Here is a 22,721-nt window from a genome sequence, read left to right as displayed (position 1 = left end):
CTTAATATTGTAAAACAGAAAAAGTAATTATATAACATTCAATATGCATTTTAAAAAATGTCCTCTCTATACGTTGCTGCTTTCATACGAGCAAAATAGCACCTCAACATTTTTATCGAATAATTGTTTGCAGCTAGAGAAGCAGCAGTAGAACCGCACCTTAAAGCTATATCGTGATAAACTTTATTATTTTCATTAAGGGTAGGTGATTCAATTAAATTAGAGCTCAAAACGTTGCGCCACGCGTGCCTTATCATTAAAATTGCTAACTGAGGCACGTATACCTTTGTATTTTCAGTGCTAGGTCACTTTCCTTTAGAATTTAAGATTATCTACATAGTAAATTAACTTCTAATTGGTAATTTTGTGTATTGGGTTTGTTTACGGTTTTTATTTTATCAACGTAGAATTTTAAATAAGAATAGCAAAGTAGGTAACTATCTTTCTATCAGTATGGTATAATAATCTGTGTGACGTCATTTACATAAACGATTATAACTGAATGTACAGATTAATGGATCTCTAACGCCTACAGCAATTTATTATATCGCTACAAAAAAATACAAAAAACATTATGACAATGTTTCTGTTATGTAACAACAAGAAACATCCCAAACAACATTTAAATGTTTCATACATAAAAACATATTACATTCAAACCAAGGGGCACGGTTCTCAAGTAATACTTTTCATACTTTTTGTCCGAGATTTATGTTAAAAAGTTCGTCCATTTCTCATTTTTCCCCATACCCGTCTCTGACTGTGTGAACGATTATCATTCCCTTTTTTCTTAGCCAAAAAAAAAGTTTCTTTTGTCAGTTACATCCTACTGGTCCTTTTCAAAATAGGAACAATGAAAACGTTCTACATTTAGACGTTATGTTTATTTAAATTTGTGTTCTTATTTCAAATGCTTGAAATTTTTTGTAGGTTCTTAATTTGAATTTATTGTCTTTGTAGACAGGTTGTATTGTGGTCCTTACGAGTATCATTTTCTCCCCTCACTTTGGTGACACCGCGAAGGTTGCTGCCTCCGGAGTCTATAGAGAGGTAAAGCCATAGTATTCCTCTTAGGTAAAATAAGTTGACTTTGAAGAAGGCAGGTCAATAAAAGATAAAAACAACAATGATTTCATATTTTATTTCAACATCACTTCAAGTGTTAGTCATATAACGGCTGCCATCACAACCTACCCATACAAATATTTGTTCAAGTGTTCATAATTTTAAATAAATAATTCGACTAGGTTACTTTCGTTGTACGTATTCAAAGACTTGTAGTTACTTCATTATTCCTCAAATCTGGAACGTTAAGTGTAAAATGTCTATTACAGCTACATTCTATGGGACCTCCTAAATTACCTTTGGCAATACAAATATTTGGTGCTCGATATTTTTCATCTGTACTCTTTTTCTTACCTCTAGGTATTGAATGGGTTCCATATATTGATCTGATTCCTCCATAAGTGCTATTTTCTTGGTTCATAATGTCGTTTTTGTTATAAATATTATAGGTCCTTTGATATAGATCGTTTCTGAAGAGTTCATCTTGATATTTTTTGTCCATTTCTTTGTTATACATGATAGTTGAGTAGTTGTTTTGTTCGGAACTAGTATCGTTTTCAGTGCTTAGAGTTTCGTTGATATATCGTTGTGACATCCACACGTATCTCGCCATGGGTTCTTCGGGACCCCATAACCGGGATGGGCGGAATGCTGATGATATTTTCTGAAATAGGATGAAGCAATTTCTTTTTATTTATTGTCTTAAGCATTTACTCTTGAATACAAAGGGCCAGGAATGTCTTGTACTTGATTGTCTATAAGGCATTAACAAACATAAATATGATATGCATTATGCATGATTTTCATACTTTCAATATCATCTGTCTGGTCTTTTTCCAACTATATTGAAGTCGTCTTCCAGTCTTTCCGTACATAGCTAAGTACCAGTATTTTACGTGGAGCGACTGTCTATCTGACCTTCTCAACCCAGTTTACCTATCATAAAATATATTTGCTAAATCATTAACCATACTTACAGTAACTAAATTAAACTGCTCTTCCTTAGCCACAGCCACTGCTGCCAGCATGACCATTATCACCAATATGACTGCAAAGACTGCCAACAAAGGCCATAGGGTCAACCCATTGCCCCAGGACACCCGGAGTAGGGCCCGTAACCACCACCCTGATACTCCTATAAAGAGGACCGGGGTAAGCCACCAGGTGGCGATCCAGAAATATGGGAGTTTTACCCCGGTGAGGAATTCGATGTCCACTGTGAGGTACGACCAACCTGGAATATGTAAAGCATATGTGTTAGTTATTAGTTGCTGGGGAGTTTGTTCCACCACTTCTTCTTCCCAGCAAAAACACAAAGAAAGTGGTGAAGGGCTTGCGTTTTGGGGGCTGTCTTTTGTAAATTTGAACTTCAAAAAGTGCTGATTTTCAGCCTACTTGCCACTTCACGATTTTTAGTGGTGGGGTTTTGTACTATCCTGTATTACGGACGAAACAAATGATTAAAAAGTGGCTATGACAGTTAAAGTTCTGGAGATATCCCTTAGAAGGTAGTTATGTAACTTTTGTTTTTTTTTTTATTTGATTTTTTGATTAATTAATTGTGATACGGCATTGAATGCAGTGGGTTTAAGTAACTTTAGTTTAAAACTTTATTGATAGCTAGACTATTATTTTTAACACTTACCATAAATAAACACAAATCCAACCACCTCAACAGCAGAAGTGAACACCGCTAACATTGGTACTATCAGCTCATCTAGCATGGTGGCTACTTCCAACCCTCGAGCCAGTACAGCAACCGTGAGGGCTGTGCCTACTGCTGATGCTGCACAGGCGAAGATACGCCAGTTGTCTCCTGTCAATCGTTGGAGTCTGTCGTACACTGGGTATAGGAGTATCAGCTGGAATGAAAAATGGTCCTTCATTACGCGGCATTTGATGGTTCCAAAATTATCAAATGTGAACTCAAATTGTTTTGACTTAAGGTTCAAAGTTCATTGATTGGTTGAATTGAGATTTTAACGAGGTTTTTAATCAAACAATTACAAAATTTTGGCATAATTGGTGCAATTAAGTTTCGAAACCGTGTATTTTTTAAGGAATAAACGTTACATTGGTAATAAAAGTTTGTTTACTCTATAGTTTATTTTACTCTAAATATTTAAAACAACACCAACTCTTTTGTCTAGGTCAAAACACGCTTTCGCAATTTTTAATTACATTGTAACCAATTTACGTACTCGAGTAAAAGATAAAAAAAAAAATGAAAATTATAAATTAGAAATAATATTGTAAAGTTAAATATTCTTGTAAAGTACTTGCTTATTATGTAAAAGTTATGACCACGAGTTTGGATACTGTTGATATTAATAACTTAAGTCAAATTATAACTACCGCAGTCTTTGTATTGTGGGGTATATAACTTTTATCTATTCTAAAACATTACTTTTCTTAATACTTTTTAGGAAATCATCCAAGTTATTATTATTATGTTGGTTTTAAAATCATCAAAAACTTGAATTTATGTTTGTCAAGTAAAAAAACAAGCAGCAAAAGTAATATATTTTTTTAGTTTGAAATAAACTTAAATAAGTGTATCAAAGTGAACATAATACTTTCAAGCATTATTTTGAGCTCCAAAATAAATCTTTTAACTTTAATGGTATGAACTGATAGATTGTATCTATCGTCATTACACAAATATTATATCGACATTCTGAGTGTGTGTTTCTATAATTATGTATAATATACTATAATTATAATAGATTATGAATTAATTTGTAGTGTAGCTTATTGTTAATTAAAAGAAATACATACCACACTAATAATACCAGAAAAGAATACTACTCCAAATGCAAGCAAAGGCCACTCCTTATTCCTTCTCTCGGACACAGAAGATTGGTATATTAAGACTAGAATTGATATGAAACTGGTATCTTTTCTGCCATTACCGCCAATGGACTCCCAGAGTAACACCCACAGCCACCCAGAGAATATACTCGTCATTATAACCAGTGCTGAAGTCCTGAAATATATTGCATATCTGTTTTAATAGATTAATAATTTATATACATTTTTATATATTGCACCACCGGTTTCATCCGCATCCCGTATAGTCTTCAACCATAAATAGACCATATCATTATGATGAAATATTTTTCTTAAATTTTACTTAAAGCACATTCGAGTAATTCCTGGTAAAATTTTCGTTAGTATCATGTGTGCTTTTACATATTATGCAATCGCATATGGCTTTAACATATAGCCCCAAGAAAATATATTTAAGTCGTACCATACGTAAATCGGTGCCACGAACACTGAGCCATGGGAACCGTCAAATTGAAGCATTTTTAGTAAGTATAGCAATCATCAGGAAAAACAGTAATCATATCACAACTTACATAACTAACCCACATTCGCACTGCAGTAACAAATTCAAGTAAACAAATCTTACCACCGAACATCAGAATGTCTGTAAACTGATCCGCCTGAGCTAGTCAAGTAACCGCTAACAACTTGAGTGGACATTAACGCTTGTACCAGTGAACTGTGCCAAATATAAGGCTGATACAGTGAGGTCCATTGCACGCAAGACTCGAACATTGAATCAAGAACTGTGGTCTTGCCAAGAAATAAGGACAGGAGTATGGCGATGACTATTATGATTATTGCTATAATGGCCAGTGTTGATTTTAGTGTTTTGTAGAGGCGGTATAATCTGGAAAAGAAAAGTCATGTATTTTTTTAAATTTGAAAAAAAAATCGGATTGAAGGACCAAGAAGTTTAGTTCAATATTTCAACATCTTTGACATTGTTGTATAGTTAAAAAAAATGTATAGTAGTGTATTTTTTCTGTATTATAAATCGACCAGAGAGAAAAAAAATTGAATTCTACCATCCATCAAATACATTTTAGTTTTAGTTTTAAGTTCCAAAACTATTAATGTTTGTTAAAAGCATTTGATATCAAACAATCAATCGACAGGCGGAAAGTGTGTCCTATTTAATGAAAAACACTTTTATTTGACTGAATATTTTAGTTTTTAGATCATAGAGTTTTTACGTAAATATAGTACACGGATAGTGTTAATTGACCACTCACACATTTGTGTTTGTCACTGAAACATACTAACTATGTTTTAGTTTGTCAAGAATTAATTTACTCCAATTTAAAACAGTTTCTAGGCGCTTAAAATAAATATTAAATGAATTGTGTAATAGTGATTTATGAATAGCTTCCGCCCGCAGTTTTATCCACGTCCCGAGATAACTGATTAGCGTAGACGGATGGTGACAAAAATCTTATGATCTTTTCCCGGGTCTAAGCTACCTTCCCTGTAATTTTCAGCGTAAACGGTTCAGCCAATCTTGACTTATAAGAATTGTAACTAGCACGACTTCATATTATTATTATTACTAGCCGATAATGTCACACTGCTGGGTCTACACCCATGTAGGCTCCCCATGTCGCTGCCACACTTTCCGATCCTGTGACCGAGTCCACTAGTCTCGAAGATGGCCGCTGTATGCTTATATAGATACATAATTAATATATCTTTATGACTTTCATTCAGCTAGGTTCGCTGACAAAAATCATTTTTCTTTACAAACTTTTTACTTAAAGCTGAAAGATATTTCTCTAAACGGCCTATAACAGATGAAGAAGAAAATATGACTTGTAATAAGAGTATTATTACTTACAGAATGGGCACGAAGAACCATAGAAGAAATATTAAAATTGCCATTATGCCAAGATATTGAGGATATTCCGTGAAAGGCGCCAAAAATGTTGAACTGAAAGTTTTAATAATATCTGTTAGGATTATATTTAATATGATATTTAATATAATATGTGGTATTTCAGCAAGTTCTAGATCCTGTAATTCGGTAGTAGCTATTTAGGTTCTATGAAAAACTATTTCTAATAGTCCAAGAAAATGGCAAATTAAAACATTTTTTTGGCTTCTTAGGAACACTTTTCTTCCTAAAACTTAGCGATATTATTCTGAACAATTAAACCAGCAGTCAGAAAATTATTTTTCTGCTGAGTATTCAGTTTTTTCCTTGTTCTATAAAATTGTAGTACTTATTTCATTAATTCTACCAGTAGTAATATCCATTTAATTTGAACAGTGATGATTACACAAATTACAAAGCGGTTTTCAACAGCGAAAGTTAGTAGTATTATCAAAATAGTCTTTAAAAGATACTATATACTGGTTCGATTAAAAAAACCGGTTTTAAACTACAAAATTCGAAAATAAAATATATTTTGTAAGACAATGAAGCTCACACTGTTCACTATAAAATTGTAATTAAAGTTGAAAACAAGTACGAATAGGTAAGTTACTAGTTACACTATCTGTAACTTGTTATTTTATATATTACTAGCTGTATTACCGCGGATTCACCTGCGTCTCGTAGGAACGACTTCCCGTACCTGGATAATAAATCATCAATGTTACACGGAATTAGTCTAGCTTCCCAACATTGAAATAATTTTCCAAATCGGTTTTTTAGTTCCAGATTCTTTAGGGAACAAATAAACAAAAATGTTTCCTCTTGAATATATTGATATAGATAAATTGTATATTACTTACTTGAAACACTCGGTTGCATTCATTTTATTTTCATATCCGTACTGAAAGAGAAACAAAAATGAATTTAATAAAATATAAAATTGTATCATAATTGCTTTATCTGTCATGCTGCATTTTTAATCTTATTTTATTTTGCAAAAATATCGTATTTTTTTTCGTCAACATTGTATTGAATAACAAAATAAATTTACATTCATACTTGAAATCTCAATGGACCAATAAGTATTATCAACAAGATGAATATCTCTCAATATTTGAAATGCAATGCCCTTTCAGTAGCAGTCGTGTAAAACATTTGCACAAATGTCTAAATATTTAACTCAACTAACTGTTTACCTCAAAAACCTCTCAAACATAAGCCTATTTCCACATTTAGCTTTCCGCTTATTAAAATAGTCTTTTACAAAACATTTTACAGTACAAAGCGGCTTACCGGCGTTATATGCAGTTTAGTGCAATCTTTCAAAGGAAAAGACCCCTTGCCTATCCAAACGAGATAAGCAGACGACAACGCAACATACATCATGTAGTACACACAGCAAATGTATGACGTCATCACTTTTAAATGGCCGACACCTGGAAAAAACAAAAGGATTTATGAAGAGAATTAATTTTGATTTATTGTACGCGGTAGCTATTTGTTTGAGTTTCGCGTGATTTGTTACTAACATAGTTCAAATGGATAGTGGGCGATAAAAAATGTTTAAAAGGTTTTAAAATAAGATTCAATTTAAAAATCGGAGCTGATAACGTTCTCTTTTTTGGAAAGGCGGTTGAAAAATATTATCATCTGTGGAAAATTAATGAAATATTCGGAATTCAACCTAGGTATATTGGATAATTTCTTAATGATGACCTAAAAGTGCTGTGATAAGGTCCAACAATACACGATAATTATGTAAAATAAATGGTGCAAATCTACTCTTTTTTGGGAAATCTGTGAAAAAAATATAATTCATGGACACTTTATGAAACATTCGGAATATCAACCTATATTTGAAAATTCCACAATGATTACAAAAAGGTACGCTCTAGGGTGCGGACAAAAGGACCAGCAATATGACAAGTGCTAAGTTAATTACATAAAAAATACTGCATTTCATACGTCAACAGTGTAATCGGATTCAGAAGCGAACACAACGCGGTTCTTGTTTATCTATTTGTTGGCATAGCATGATACTTAGGTTTGCATACTTTATGTACTTTAGACTAGGTTGCCTATCTAAATATTCTAGTAGCTCGCGAATACAGAATAATATGATTAGATTATTCTTCTGTATATCACCTTTATCTTGTGATATTTTTGGGTAAGCAATAATGAAAATTGTTTTTTAATTCTAGTTATGATAATTCTAGCTTCTACCATAGGTTTCACCCGCTTCCTAAGGGAACTACATCTCGCATCCAAATAAAAAGCAGCTTTCATGTTATTCTATGTATAAACTATATCACTGTCAAGTTTCATCAAAATCCGTTCATTCATTTACGCGTTAAGAAAAAGCACATACACAGACGCAAAACATACATTTTCGTATCAATGGACCATAAAGTTTATCCACTCGTTTACAAATTATTAGCAAGACATTACCTCTTAAAATAGGCACAGCCCTCCAAACTCCTACAGAATCCTGTTGGCTTAACTGTCCCATAGCCAGCTGCAGCAATGTGGTCGGCAACCCAGCAACCAGCAGCCAGGATGAGTAGACCACCAGGTATGGAACTGCTCCATGTCTAAACGCCTCTTTCGGCAGTCGGACTGAGTTGAACAGCGTCAGAGATATTGCTATGGTGCATAGCTGTGTTTTTATGAAGTCGCATACTGATTTGAGGTTCTGTAAGGAGAAAATGAAGGATTTTTAATTTTGTAGTAAGAATACATTGCGATAATTTGATTTCATTGAGTGGGTTTATTTTGCTGAGATGCTTCTTAGCCTCGAGTTCAGTTTTTTTCAATCAACTGACAATTAGGAATTTTCACATTCAAACAAAGTAAACAGTCATTGTTAAGAAAACTGATGTTTATTTTGTCAGTTGAACTTGGGCTTTAGTAGTTTTAGTTGATCAGCTACGAAGATATTTTTAAGTAGATGAAGAATGCCTTTATTTTATTTAATTGTATATATTTTTCAACATAATAACTAGGTTGACCTGGTAACACTTCGTCGAAACAAATGCTAATAATTCCTTGATAAATAAAAATTATTACTATCTAAAGTTTTAGAACTACATAAAATTATGTATTTCTTATGTGTAAATATAATATTAATGTCAAGTTCTTTACATTGTGATAACAATTGAACTTCCTCAGTAGCGCTTGCTAATTAGAGCAAAACCAATCTCTTTGACATCTCTAGCAGGCATATCTTTCTAATTAGTCAAATGCCATTATAATGGGCGCTCAGGTACGTTGTACTTTTACAGGGTTCTTTTGCTTTTTGCTTCTTTGTGGTTTCAAAGAATATCCGTTTATTTTTTATATCTGTTTAATGTAGGGCAAAAAAAAGTCATGATACTTCAATATGTACGGTAGGGGCTAAGTTCTCTTTTAATTTTGATGTTTTATGCATATATTGATATAATACCTTAACTGTACGGTAAAAAATCCTATATGTTAGAGAAAATACGCATCATAGCGACTTCATTACATACTTTAGTGCAGTTTTTTCCAAATTACTTTGCCTGTCTGAAGTTGGGTATAGGTATATGTTTTGAGAACCTACTCACAGAGACATTAGTGTTTTGTTTATACATTTTACTCAGTATGAAGTCAGTAACCTATTTTGGACAGTGTGTCAACCGAATCGGTCAACATTTTATCAGCCTTCTAATTAACATTACTTAACGTTCTACGATCTGGCGTTTACTATAAAAAAGTGAGAAAACCTCCAGCAAAACAATTGCACAAACCCGGTTCTTCAGTCCACTGGTTCATCTGTCAGTTGGTCAGTAACATTGTAATGAGTCTCTCGTTTCGTCATAGTTCCGATGACAGGTGATCGATTACGTGATCGCATAGGCACGGGTTATGTAAGCGGTTTGGGTGACAAAAGATTACTGAATTTTGAATCGATGTTTGGTCTGGGAGTCTAGAATAAAAGGGTCAGATTTTGATTACTAGGTCGTAGATTGACATCAAAGGTACTAACAATATCTATCTATACTAATATTATAAAGAGGAAAACTAGTTGTAATGGATAAACTCAAAAACTACTGGACCGATTTTAAATATTCTTTCACCATTAGGAAGCTATATTATCTGCGAGTAACATAGGCTATATTTTATCCCGGTGCGGGCAGTAGCTCCCACGGGACGCGGGTGAAACCGCGGGAAAACGGCTAGTTTAATATATAAGGTATATTAGGTAAACCTTAATTGTATCACGTATGTATTGTGTTTAAAAATGGATTAATTTTCTAAACAACAAAATGTTAACAATGCATTTTTGGAGGTAAATGGTGCATTCTAGTAATAATAAACCGACTAAAGTGAAGAAATATTAAAAAAAAAATAAAGCAATTCTGCGCAATTTTATAAAAAACCTACGTTTCATATTTTAAATAAGTGCATAAGAATGTTTCGTGTAACTACATCCTGTCGTTTACCAACGGATTAAAAAAAACATACCTATTACTTTATTCACAATATATTTACATTAATTGAAAATAAAATAAAATAAACTTATATATATATATACAACTTAAAACTAATACAGTGCATCAAAAAATTGCTCCTCATCGCTGTCACTGGGTAATGTACCCAAAAGACTGGCAGCATTGCCACGTTGGATGGCAATGCTCAACCTCTGTCCGAAATAAAAGCCAGCCTTTGGGTCCCGGGAAGTGTCAACCAGGCGCTGGGAAATATCCCTGGCAAGAAGGTGCGCCCTCGGACCCCACGGCCCTAGAGTTTCAACCCCAAACGGCTCAAACATGTAATTGCCTATAAGGTTACTATATTTACTATTACTTATAAAACATTTTAGTTAAGTCGGTATTTTAGGATAGTTTCTGCTTCTTGTTAAAATTACGTAGGTAAATAAGTATCTTTAGTTTTATATCAACACAAATACAAGTAATTGCAGACTGCAGAATATAGAGCCCCATGTTGTTACAATAAAAGTGTTAAAATTTCAAGTAAAACTTCAGAAATCCATTTAATTATTGCCAAAAGTAGAATAAAAGACTGCTCATTTGTTGAAGTCGGGTTAGGCCAACCCATGGCTGAAATTATGTGACATTCATATTTTTTCCCTCTTTCATAAATGTAATCAAACCATGAAGATCAAAACTTATTCATAAAAATATCACAAACAAGTTAGGACTTGATCAAAAAAGTGCACACTGCGTTCGCATTCGCGGTCAAGAGTCATTGAACTTCAAGTCTTATATCATAACTATAAAGTACATAATTGCTCCTTATAATTAACTTTTCCGTTAACCACTGATTTATAGTACTTAGATACGTCGGATACCTTTCTATGTTTGAAAAACGGTGCAAATCGTCGGAACTATAGTAACGTAACAATTTATTTTGTTTTTGTTCGAAGTACTAAGTAGCAGTGATGGTTATTCTTTTGTTTTTCTTTTAATACCAACTTGGAATGTAAGTCTAGTGTTTTATAAGTGATTCGTGGTATGTTCGTGGTAAATTCTACTAGCTAACTAGCTTCTACCAGCAGTTCCATCGGTACCCAGTAAAAATTACTCCGCGTACCCGGATGAAAATTTGCCCAAAATATTCCTTTACTAAATGGGCTATCTAACACAGTTTTTTTTTTTAGGGCCAGTTGAATCAAAGTCAAAGGTTTTTATTTTATACTAGCTTCTGCCCGCGACTTCGTACGCGGATCCTGTCCCTTATGCCAGCGACTACGGGGTCAGCAAAATCAAAGATCTGAATAGTCTGATATTGCATTTTAAGGGCCCGTTGACTTGGAAACAACGGAATACGCATAACCATTAGAAACGCTACATATATTTATTTTTTGTACTTTAACGGCAAAAGCACAGCAGACTAAACAAAACGCTGAGAACTGAACCGCAATAGACGTGACCATAGGGATAAAAGTAGTGATTCTAATTAGTCCGCATTTAAGTTGTGAGTGGCAAAAATATTAGGTACACGTATTATTACGTAAAAAAACATTAAATATATGACAAAGTCGTGGTGACTTAGTGGAAGTCGTGGTGGTTTAGTGGGTAGAGAACCAATCTCTCAAGTATGAGCGTGTGTCTTTGATTCCAGGTCTGACAAGTACCTGCCAATGCAACTTTTCTAAGTTCGTATGTACTTTCTACGTATATTTTGGATACCAATGACCGTTATTTGGAGGGGATGTTAAACTGTAGGTTCCGGCTGTCATTGAACATTCTTGGCAGTCGTTATGGGTAGTCAGAAGCCAGTAAGTATTACCAAGGGGTGTTGGGTTGAGCGGGTAACCGGGTTGTGGAGGTCAGATAGGCAGTCACTCCTTGTAAAACACTGGTACTCAGTTGCATCGTGACTGGAAGTCGACCCTAACATAATTGGGACAAAGGCTCTGGAGATAATAACGACAATAATAATGAGATACAGGCACCGCAGGACATCTGAGGCTGATGACGGAGAGTAGCGACCCCGCGGGGCTATATATACTGAGTTCTCCAGGGAGAGTATACTGTCCCCCATCTCCGGCCGGTCGGAGTGAACCATGACGGGGGTAGGTCTCACGCCTCTGACTTGGCTTGGCCGTCCAGAGTGGAGTCGCTAGAGCAGGATTAGTAGCCCTGCTCGGAGGGTAGGTGCCTCGTGGTAAGCACAGGGAGCGCGTAATCAGCGTTTAAAGTCCACCGAGGTATCCTCACCCTACAGCCGCTCATGTACCTGTTGCCCTCTTGTTGCTATTCAGTGACTGGTTCCCGGGGGCCCAGTAAGTGAGGTGGCAAGTCTCCACCTGCCATTTTTACATGTACCTAATACATTGTCATCCACTAACATCCCATCACAATAGCCCAAGTACTTTTCCTCCATAGTTAGCAATAGTTTAGCACAGAACCGGGGATTGTCTTTTTTTAACGACGTCCACCGGGGATTGTCCTTGGGTTCATTTTTATAGTGTATAAAAGGATAATCGTCGGTTTTGTGTCACCATTTCATTAAAGTTGTCTCAAAAGGGCTTCAGCGTGATGGCTTCGGCCCCACGTTTGCCTCCCAAAAATTCGGAACTCTGTAGTCCCGAGGTCTGGAAGAGACATACAAAATAATAATGAGATATAACGCAACAAAGTCGGAGAGTGGGGGCTCGTGACGCCACGTCTAGGTATGTAAAATTTGTACTAAGCAGTGACTTAACACAAAATTCAAGTGTGTTGTATCTTCGTTATTATTTGTTTGTGAGAGAGAGAAAAGAAAAATACGTGTCCATTATTTTAGGGTTATCTAAAAGACGGACTAATTACTTTTTTTTGATTCGCCATACCTATTTCATAACATTCATTTCTATACATTTCAAGTGTAGTATTGCTCTTGAAGTTCCACATCAGGTGTTCCAGATCTTCGATGTTTATACGTCAATAGAGAGTGCTTATCAGATTGAACCACTTTTGCTAAAACGTCATATCTTCATATACTATAGTCTAGCTGGGCTCCTGGAGTTCCACATCAGGTGTTTTACATCTTCAATTTTTATAAGTCAACAGGGAGTGCTTATCAGATTGAACAATTTTTGCTAAAACGTCATACCTCTATATGCTATAGTCTAGCTGGGCCCCTGGAGTTCCACATCAGGTGTTTTAGATCTTCAATTTGTATAAGTCAATAGAAAGTGCTTATCAAATTGAACAACTTTTGCTAAAACATCATACCTGTATATGGTACAGAGAAGCTGGGCTCTTGGGGTTCCACATCAGGTGTTCCAGATCTTCAAATTTATTATCTCAGCTGAAAATGCTCATCACATGAAACAATTTTTGCCATGGCATCATTTTTGTATCTCTTATAGTTTTGTTGGTCTGTTGGAGTTCTGCATCAGGTCTTCAAGTTTCGAAGATAAATTATAGCCTATATGTTGACCAGGCTTAATACTGATACAACAAAGAAAAAAACATTGAAATCCGTTCAGTAGTTCGGAAGATTAGCGTGTACAAACAAACAGACATACAGACATACAGACATACAGACATACAGACATGCAGACATACAGACATACAGACAGAATTTTTTTTTTGGATTTGTGCTCCATTACTGTTTCTAAACCCCACCCAATTATTATTTTTTTAATATATTCAATGTACAGACACAGTTTTTTTACAGATTTATTATATGTATAGATAATAATAGCTTTCGCCCGCGGTTTCACCCGTTAAAATCTTTTCCCAAATCTAAGTTACCTCCCCTCTAATTTTCAGTCAAATCGGTCAAGCCGTTTTCATGTTATGTCGTGACAACGGAAAGCGGGTTTCATGTTTATATATATAGATATAATAATATAAGTTATAAGCACCTGTAATAGGTCATAGTTGCTTAAGATGGCGGTAAGAAACTCCATAGACACACTTCTTAGAATAGTAGGTTCATTCATGTAAGAATGCTATAAATATGCCATTTATTACAAATATGTAGATTGTTCCATTTGCTTTCAAGCTGACAACCAGCATTATTTATTGTTCTGTAATAACCACTGATTATTAATAATTATTATTGCTTATAGTAATTACAGCATCGTATTTATTTACATTAGAAGATAGACACGCCAACATGTGAGTACACGCTCATATTTCGTGATTTCTTAAATAATAAAAAATATCGGTTTACTTCTTTAATAGTCTATACTTCGAAACTAGTGTAAAAAGGGGGTTTTTTTTTCGTGTTCGTACGTAACCTAAAGGCTCCGAAACTACTGACTCAATTTTGAAAAGTCTTTCACTGATGGAAAGCTACACTGTTCCCGAGTTATATAGGTTATATTTTAACCGACTAAGGATAGAGATTTCACGCGGGTGAAACCGCGAGAAAACAGCTGGTGGAGAATAATGAAATAATAATGGCGTCAGTAAGGAGATCAGCCAGCTGCGCAGGACATATTATAGTGCACGAGCATTTGCGCAGACACAGGTGCACTCCCTATTCCTTCACTCTCATAACCCGATGGGACGGCAATCCGACACGACCGGAAAGAGATCAGGCGCAGGACCGACAATCAACATTTACGTGCTCTCCGATGCACGGGTAAATCAATCACCAAATTCCAGACTACGGGCTGCTTTGTGGAAGTTTTAAGAAAACCCACAAAGCGATTTCGGCCCGACCCGGGAATCGAACCCGAGACCTCGAGCACAGCAGCCGCGCTTGCGACTACTAGACCAACGAGGCAGTCAAGTCGAGGAATAATGAAATATAGTTATCGGCACGGATATTGAGCCCTGACCTTCACCCCACTCTTCCGCCGAGAACTCAATATCCGTGCCAATAACTATACCTATTATAAAGAAAAAAATGCATACAATTTTCATTATCACAATTACATATATGCAGATAACAGTAGACATATAAATGATCATTGTTGAATGTTATTACACTACTTGAGCTATGTGCTAGTACAACTGCTAAGTATGCCATTAAACCAAAACATTATTGTTAATACTAAGTCGTCTACTATAACAATATTTTCATACTGAATTACTATCATGATTATGATGTATACTTTGAGTTTATATGTAGTGTAAGTTAAAACATTAATTCATATGTGACTAATTTATTACTTGCGTATTTTCTTACATCTTTATATCGAGTGTGTCGTACCTAATGACATTAAATTAAATACGTTAATATACTGGTAAATACATGTCAATTAGCACAAAGAATATTAATAGCAGAATTAAATAAAAATATGAATAATTCATAGTAATAGCTACACGAGTCAATCGATCATAAGGTCAAGCAACACTTCGCACAGTCGGAGGATGGGTGATCTTGTCATACCGAGAGCCGTGTTTCAGAAGGTAGGTCTAACGCGTAGTCAGAAGCTAGAAACTGTCAACAAATTTTATCAAGGTATTTTCTAGGGTTTCCCCGATAACTGAGTTGAGGAGATCAGATAGGCAGTCGCCATATACTGGTACTCTTGCATACTGTTAGACTGAAAGCCGACCCCAACGCAGTTTGAAAAAGGATGATGAAAAATTAATCATATTAAATCGAAGGTAGGCAGACCTCCGTAAGTGGAACTTATTTCCTTCAGTAACTTCAGCGTAAATCATTATGCGTTTCCTACACAGAAGTCGTTCACACTTCGCGTTTTCATTGTTGTCATTCACAACTGAAGAATACAACACAAAAGTAAGAGGTATGTAAACAAAAATATCCGTTACTATGCTACTAAACAATACATTCTTTGAATTGACAATGTTTTAAGTTTTCATAATGTTTTCATATTCTCAGATAGTAGGCGCTTTGTATGATTGTCGGGTTTGAGAAGTTAAGTTTAATTATAAGTGTGAAATTGCTAGATTTTGCAGGTATATTGTACTAACCTATAGTGGCAATAATATTTAGACTATTTTTATGATGATGAAATATATTAATACTGTATGCTATTACTTAATACAAATTCTTATGAAACACAAAAATACGTGACTCGACAAAATTTTGGAGAACTTTCAATTTCTTTCTAGATACGTAGTTTAAGTCAAAGCGGATATTTATATTGACGCCAGTACATACATTTGGTATATACTTTGTGCATAGTACAATAAATGCAGTACATCATAGATTCTACATCGTACCTACATAGATTCTACATCCAATGATGATATTAATGAACTGCAGGTGCAGTAATTAGGTATAACATCATAGTTATAAAAATAATTATTACACAAGTTTTGCAATAACTTATCAACACTTGGAATAATGTATTCAAAAGTACCTACCGCGATTAGTAGGTAATACATACATTAACTTCTACTTTGCTATTTTATAGTCCAAGCCACGGAAGAAAAGTCGTGGTGGCCTAGTGGGCAAAGATCCAACCTCTCGATCATGAGGGCGCGGATTCGAATCCAGGTCAGGCAAGTACCAATGCAACTTTTCTAAGTTTGTATGTACTTTCTAAGTATATCTTAGACATCAATGGCTGATAAAAAAGGTGAAGGAAAACATCTTGAGGAAACCTGGACTATATGTAGGTATAGTCTGAAATCACCAACCCGCATTGAGCAAGCGTGTTGATTAATGCTCAATCCTTCTCCGTGTGAGAGGAGGCCTGTGCCCAGCAGTGGGACGATAAAAAAAAGGCTGTAACTGTAACTGTAACACGGAAGAAAAATAACGAGGTCCACATGGACATACTTTGGTCCCCAACATATCGGAAAATGAGAGGTTACCACTACTAACAGTAAACATAGGATACGGGTGAAACCACTGAAAAGAACTAGTAGGTAATAGTACCTACTAGTTCATGACATTACCACTATCGAAGATTCAAGAAAAACATAACTTTACCTTAACATCGACCACTAAGGTAATCAAACAACATATCCCAAGATAAATTATATCTATACATTATATCACATTAACAGTTATTTTCCTAACATTAATTACGTGCATTACTTAGTCATTTGGAATAGTTAGGAAATAAAAAGTAATGCTCTAATGGTTAGAGAGTGAAAAGACTGCGCACGCGATTCATTCGACAATCACTCATTAGTAAGTATAGACCGTCGATGATTTACTGCTTTCTGCTATAATGTTTTCACGCACATTTTCTTATGTAAGTTTATATAGTCGTCGACGTCAAAAATCATCAAATGACCCCTCTCGCTGTGGGCTAGCAGCGGTGAGGGAGTCTCAGACTCTTACTGACTAAAACCGTCGTGTTCCGTGGTAGGCCTTTTACGTACCAGGGCCGCGGTAACCTTTTCGAACAATCCCGCAGCTCCGGCAGGGCTTGGCCCTGCTGGGCCCCACTGGGTATACAGTAGTACTGACGTGACGTCATTGTAGTCCAGTTATTGGTGGTTTTGACCTTTGATTGAAGATAGTAGGCAATGGACACCGTTCGATATTGTTTAGACTTGATCGCGATTGAGTTGCGCTTACCACGATTGGACTGTCAATGGCTGATCGGTCGTGAGTCAGCCATGTCTTGGAAAGAATGTCAGGATGTTAGTTCTGACTGACAGGCGCAGTAACGGCTTATTCCAGGTAATCTGAGATCACTTTTTTATGGAATAAAATCACTACAGTGATCAGAGTGGAATAAAGCCACGGGATGGAAAATTAATCGCAGTTACTTTGCAAGCTAAAACCATATCATCTTTTGGTCTTATATCTACGTTTTCCATAATATTAGAAAGAAGTAATGATTGTGGGGCTTCAGTCGATATTCTTTGAATCCATCTAACCTTGAAATACCTACTGAAATTACTTCCCTTTAAATTCTACTTAAAAATTCTTTTGTGAGAGAAAGAATAATGTTTTATTAGTCTTCAAAATTGAGTGGGGTTTTAGTACCCTATTTTTTAGATTCTTTCCTTAACCTGCTAAAAGAAGTAGGTAGTACCACCGGGACGTGAAACCCCAAGACACAGCCAGTATATGATAAAGACGTAATTCATTATAAGCACGTAGGAAATAATCTCCAGAGCTTGCATTGCAATTGAAAAAACCGGCCAAGTGCGAGTCGGACTCGTGCACGAAGGGTTCCGTAAATTACAGTTAAATCAACCTATCTCAAAAACTATAAGAGATACTTTGATCAAACCAAAAATCGTTGAAAGAGTTAATTAGCATGCATCACCTCTATTTTTTTTAGAATTTTATACCCCGTAGTTATAAAAATAGAGGGGGGGGGACATACTTTTTACGACTTTGAGAGCTGATATCTCAAAAACCGTTCACTTTAAGAAAAATGTTTTTTAGAAAACTTTATATCATTTTAAAAGACCTTTCCATTGATACCCCACACGGGTATGTACATCGAAAAAAAAAATTTCATCCCTCAGTTACATGTATGGGGGGCCCCACGCCCAATTCTTTTTTTTACTATTTAGTGTCATATTTTTGTAGCGGTTCATACAACACATATTCCCATCAAATTTCATCACTGTAGTACTTATAGTTTCCGAGTAAATCGGCTGTGACAGACGGACAGACGGACAGACGGACAGACGGACATGACGAAACTATAAGGGTTCCGTTTTTGCCATTTTGGCTACGGAACCCTAAAAATGTGTATTTTGGAAACACAAAATTACCCTGGAGTGTTGTGTGTTATTTTTCATCCCGGAAATATACGAAACCCATGGGAACTTGAATAAAACATTGATGAAACTTTCTCATCCTACCGTTTACATAGAAAAATAAATTAATGACTTTGTTGAGTTGAAATGAGTTATTTTTATATAATGTATTTTAGAATAGTAAATTAATTAATTTTAATATTATGAAGTAACTGGTTATTATGTTAGGTTAGGTTAGGTTACGTGAATGAAGATCTTATAAATAGAATTATTTTATTTTTATTCTAACTTTCCTATAAAATCTAAGAAATTCCATGCCTTGAGGAGTAAGCAGTGCCTTTATAATAGATATTATACCTACTGCGATATAAATATATAGGATACTAGATTATTCTACTTATCATTGTTCTCATGAACTGTTTTTTTAATGGAACTGTACTTTATTTAATTAAAATACTTACATTATTATAGTTACAGACATATATTTATTTAACTGTAAATAAATGAATTATTTTGATGGAAATGAGTTATATGTAGGTATTGTAGAATTGTAAATGAATTATTTTTAATATTATTTACTAACTGGTTATTAATTAGCGATAAAAATAAAATCATGCGAACATTTACATTGTATGTACAGGTAGATTCGAGATGACCATGACTTTGATAAATTATGAAAGAAGTAAACAATAGGTGTCAATTCACACCGTATGCTGTAATTACTAGCTTAATGTCTGGCATTAAAAAAAAAAAAAAATAGAACTTAAACATCTTCTAGAATTTCGTATGACATAAGAAATAACATAGATTAAATTATCCTAACATGAATCTTATCCTATCCTGAATAAAATCCTACATCCTACTTATATTATAAATGTGAAAGTTTGTGAGAATGTATGGATGTATGTTTGTTATTCAATCACGCAAAAACGGCTGGACCGATTTGATTGAAATTTGGTATATAGATAGGTGATACTCTGGATTAACACATAGGCTACTTTTTATCAACACACCACGCGGGCGAAGCCGCTGGCGGAAGCTAGTATATTATAAATGTGAAAGTTTGTGAGAATGTATGGATGTATGTTTGTTATTCAATCACGCAAAAACGGCTGGACCGATTTGATTGAAATTTGGTATGTAGATAGGTGATACCCTGGATTAACACATAGGCTACTTTTTACCACTTTTGAATAATTTATAACACATCTAATTGAAAATTTAGCAATTTTCCACAAGTTTTTGTACTGAAATCTCATTAACCTAACCGCAAGGTCAAAATTAAGCAAGAAGCTACTTCGTACATCTAAAAAATAACTCATATAATGAATTTTTGATGGAGTTAGAATGAAAATGTAGGTAATCGTCTTAACTCACCTTGGCCGTGGTGGTAAGAAAATACGGACCTTGGGGAATCCGGAATTGCGAGAACAAAAACATGAGACATCCTTTACAAGATGCGTTAAGTATATTATTGTGTTTCTATTGTATTACGAGTTAAGTAAGTTATCTATATTACATACATAAGTGCCTATATACCGCTACAGAGTTCAAACCTCTGAAAAAGTATTTTTTTATTTTTTTTATTGCGTTTCTAGGTAGATTATACCGTAGAGTACATCGTATGCTTATCTTCTTCCTGATAATTTGTCTTTTTCACTAACGAGGTTTTCAGACTGAGGCATCGTGAGTAAGCCTCCATAACACAAGCTAATAATTAGCTTACCATAGGACTAAATGACCATGTATGAAAGATGTCCCTTTATTTATTTATATAGGTATAAATAGATGTTTTATCTCACGTAAGCGAGTGAGCCATACCTATCTACTTGTGTAAGTGCCCATGAACTTGCCTTTGTATGAATCAGTGTACTGAGCTCTTCTGAGTTTACCTACGTTCTATTCAGTTTTTGTCAATGAGCAGAGTTATTCAAAATTAAGGTTTATGTTTTTGCATCAGTTTTTATTGAAATATTTATCAAATGTACCAAAAATACTTACGAAGACGCAATGTAATTGTTTTAAGAAACAATATTTTTATGACAGTTTGTCTTTTGTTAGCAATTATCTCCCTGTACTTATCACAAGCGCCCCGAGAAAATCGCCTGTATTTATGCACAAGAGGTCAACAAGACATGGTATTGTCTAGAAGTGCTATTATAAAAAAAAGCGCATCAATCTTTGTTTTTGAGATTCAACAAAACAGAAAAACATGCAAATAAGGCCAGTTACACACATAGACTTCATTCAGTGAAGAAAAAAAGATCTACTTATATCAATAAAAATGTGTAAATGTGTGTTCAGCAGAATATGCTAACCAACTTATATTAGTTCTTATACTAATATGACTGTGTGAAGGGCATAATTATGTTACCTACTTGAATGAAAATCTTACAAATAGATTTATATTATTTTTATTCTAACTTTCCTATAGAATCTAAGGAATTCCATTCCTTGAGGAATAAGCAGTGCCTTTTTAATAGATATTAAACTACGTCATAGATAGATATGATACTAAATTATTATTTTTTTTCCTGTTCTCATCAACTCTTAAATGAATAGATTGTGGAAGTAGGATCGATATTCGCTTTTTTTTAATTTTTGCAGGTATGTTTCTCTTAATAAAAAGGTGGCCCCAAAAATTTGACAGAACATGCACTACATAAGATGTTACATAAAAAATAACTTTACGCAAATAAATCGCTATTAGGTAACACAAAATAAGTATGTACATTCTTGCAGGTTGCTGCATATCTAGGCAAAATGAGCAAACGGTGATAGATCGTTAAGCATGCTCTTAGTTATGTGTTTTATTGACATATGTACTTTTAAACATACTTCAAATGTTTTCACATTTTCAACTTAGAGGGTCAAAAATTTTCGAAAATTGAGTCACTAGAATTTAATTCAGAAACAGAGACCAATTAACTATGGCAATATTTACGAGGTAACGAGACAGTTAATTTACAATCTGCTATTGTAATATCGTGTCATAGTAGTTTTCAATGAATGGCTAAACGCTATAGACAGTTATAAATACAAAATTAACATCACTATATACAAACAGAATCGTATAATCGGCTTCTCTGCGCTACTACAAAGTCCTTGTCCTAGAAACGGTTTTCAAAGAAAAACGATCTACTCAATAATATTTTACACTTTTTTTGCAAACATTTTTTTTACAACTTCTCGTAAACCTGAGTCTTCAATTACAATTTACAAGTCACTTTGTAAACACCAAACAAGGTCAAATGTAAGTATGAAAAGAGATATTACCCAGCTAGATTTAGAAGTCCGTCCTATGCATGATTTGCCTCTTACACAATGGAAATCACCACACGGTCGGGTCACCACTGCCATATAAAAATTAATTTAATTATTAAATGAATTTAGAACACGATCGCGCGCATGCGCCTTGCACGTAACACTGAACTCAGTCGGAAGGTGCGCTCGAGTGATGCGCAATGGTATCGATAATATTTTTATAGTGACGAGGTGTTTTGTGAGTAACGTTTCCTTTTTATTGAGTTGTTAATTTTAATTTGTCACGGTTTGTTATGATTGTACAATATTAATAGTAAAAATTATTAGTGTTTTCTAAATGTGTACCAATACTTACTGTATTTTTACATAAATAGTATTAGTATTTTATTAATTATTTAAATTAAAAATTGAATGAAATATTTTAGAATAACATGCCTTTTTAAAGCATTTTATAAATTTACGATTTACTAAATGTTGTAGCAACAATAAAATTTTTACAAACTGACATTAAGTATTATTTACTAGAAAAATAAATAGTCCCCTAAACTATCGACAATTCCCATCACTGACCATGTCAGAGCATGCCACGGTACACCGCGCACAACACTACTCAG

The 22,721-nt window shown here is 34.6% G+C and overlaps 1 protein-coding gene across 2 annotated transcripts; it reads right to left on the bottom strand.

Annotated features, from left to right (window-relative positions):
- Positions 1 to 1,126: 1,126 nt before the first annotated feature.
- LOC124630072 (sodium- and chloride-dependent neutral and basic amino acid transporter B(0+)-like) lies at positions 1,127 to 22,266 on the bottom strand. Of its 2 annotated transcripts, XM_047163793.1 has the most exons (11): positions 22,120 to 22,266; positions 8,216 to 8,459; positions 7,061 to 7,203; positions 6,628 to 6,668; positions 5,729 to 5,821; positions 4,481 to 4,744; positions 3,844 to 4,051; positions 2,711 to 2,927; positions 2,043 to 2,299; positions 1,420 to 1,729; positions 1,127 to 1,302 (listed from the first exon to the last, which is right to left on the bottom strand). In XM_047163793.1, exons 1-11 carry the CDS (start codon positions 22,201 to 22,203, stop codon positions 1,268 to 1,270), a joined length of 1,896 nt encoding a protein of 631 aa, XP_047019749.1. In that variant the 5' UTR covers positions 22,204 to 22,266; the 3' UTR covers positions 1,127 to 1,267. The 2 variants fall into 2 exon arrangements, with proteins under 2 accessions (XP_047019749.1, XP_047019748.1); XM_047163792.1 differs by having other exon boundaries at positions 1,127 to 1,729.
- Between the last annotated feature and the right edge of the window lie 455 nt (positions 22,267 to 22,721).

This window comes from Helicoverpa zea, chromosome 4, assembly GCF_022581195.2.
Source record: "Helicoverpa zea isolate HzStark_Cry1AcR chromosome 4, ilHelZeax1.1, whole genome shotgun sequence".
Taxonomy (NCBI): Eukaryota; Metazoa; Arthropoda; class Insecta; order Lepidoptera; family Noctuidae; genus Helicoverpa; species Helicoverpa zea.
This window is presented reverse-complemented; position numbering and strand designations above follow the sequence as displayed.

Excerpts from the sequence above, each read along its gene's own strand:
- LOC124630072 (XM_047163792.1), bottom strand. The coding sequence starts at position 22,203 with ATGGCAGTGGTGACCCGACCGTGTGGTGATTTCCATTGTGTAAGAGGC. Across the intron at positions 6,669-7,060 it reads CTAAACTGCATATAACGCCG|TACGGATATGAAAATAAAAT; the intron begins GTAAGCCGCTTT and ends TTTCTCTTTCAG. Across the intron at positions 5,822-6,627 it reads AATGCAACCGAGTGTTTCAA|TTCAACATTTTTGGCGCCTT; the intron begins GTAAGTAATATA and ends TAAAACTTTCAG.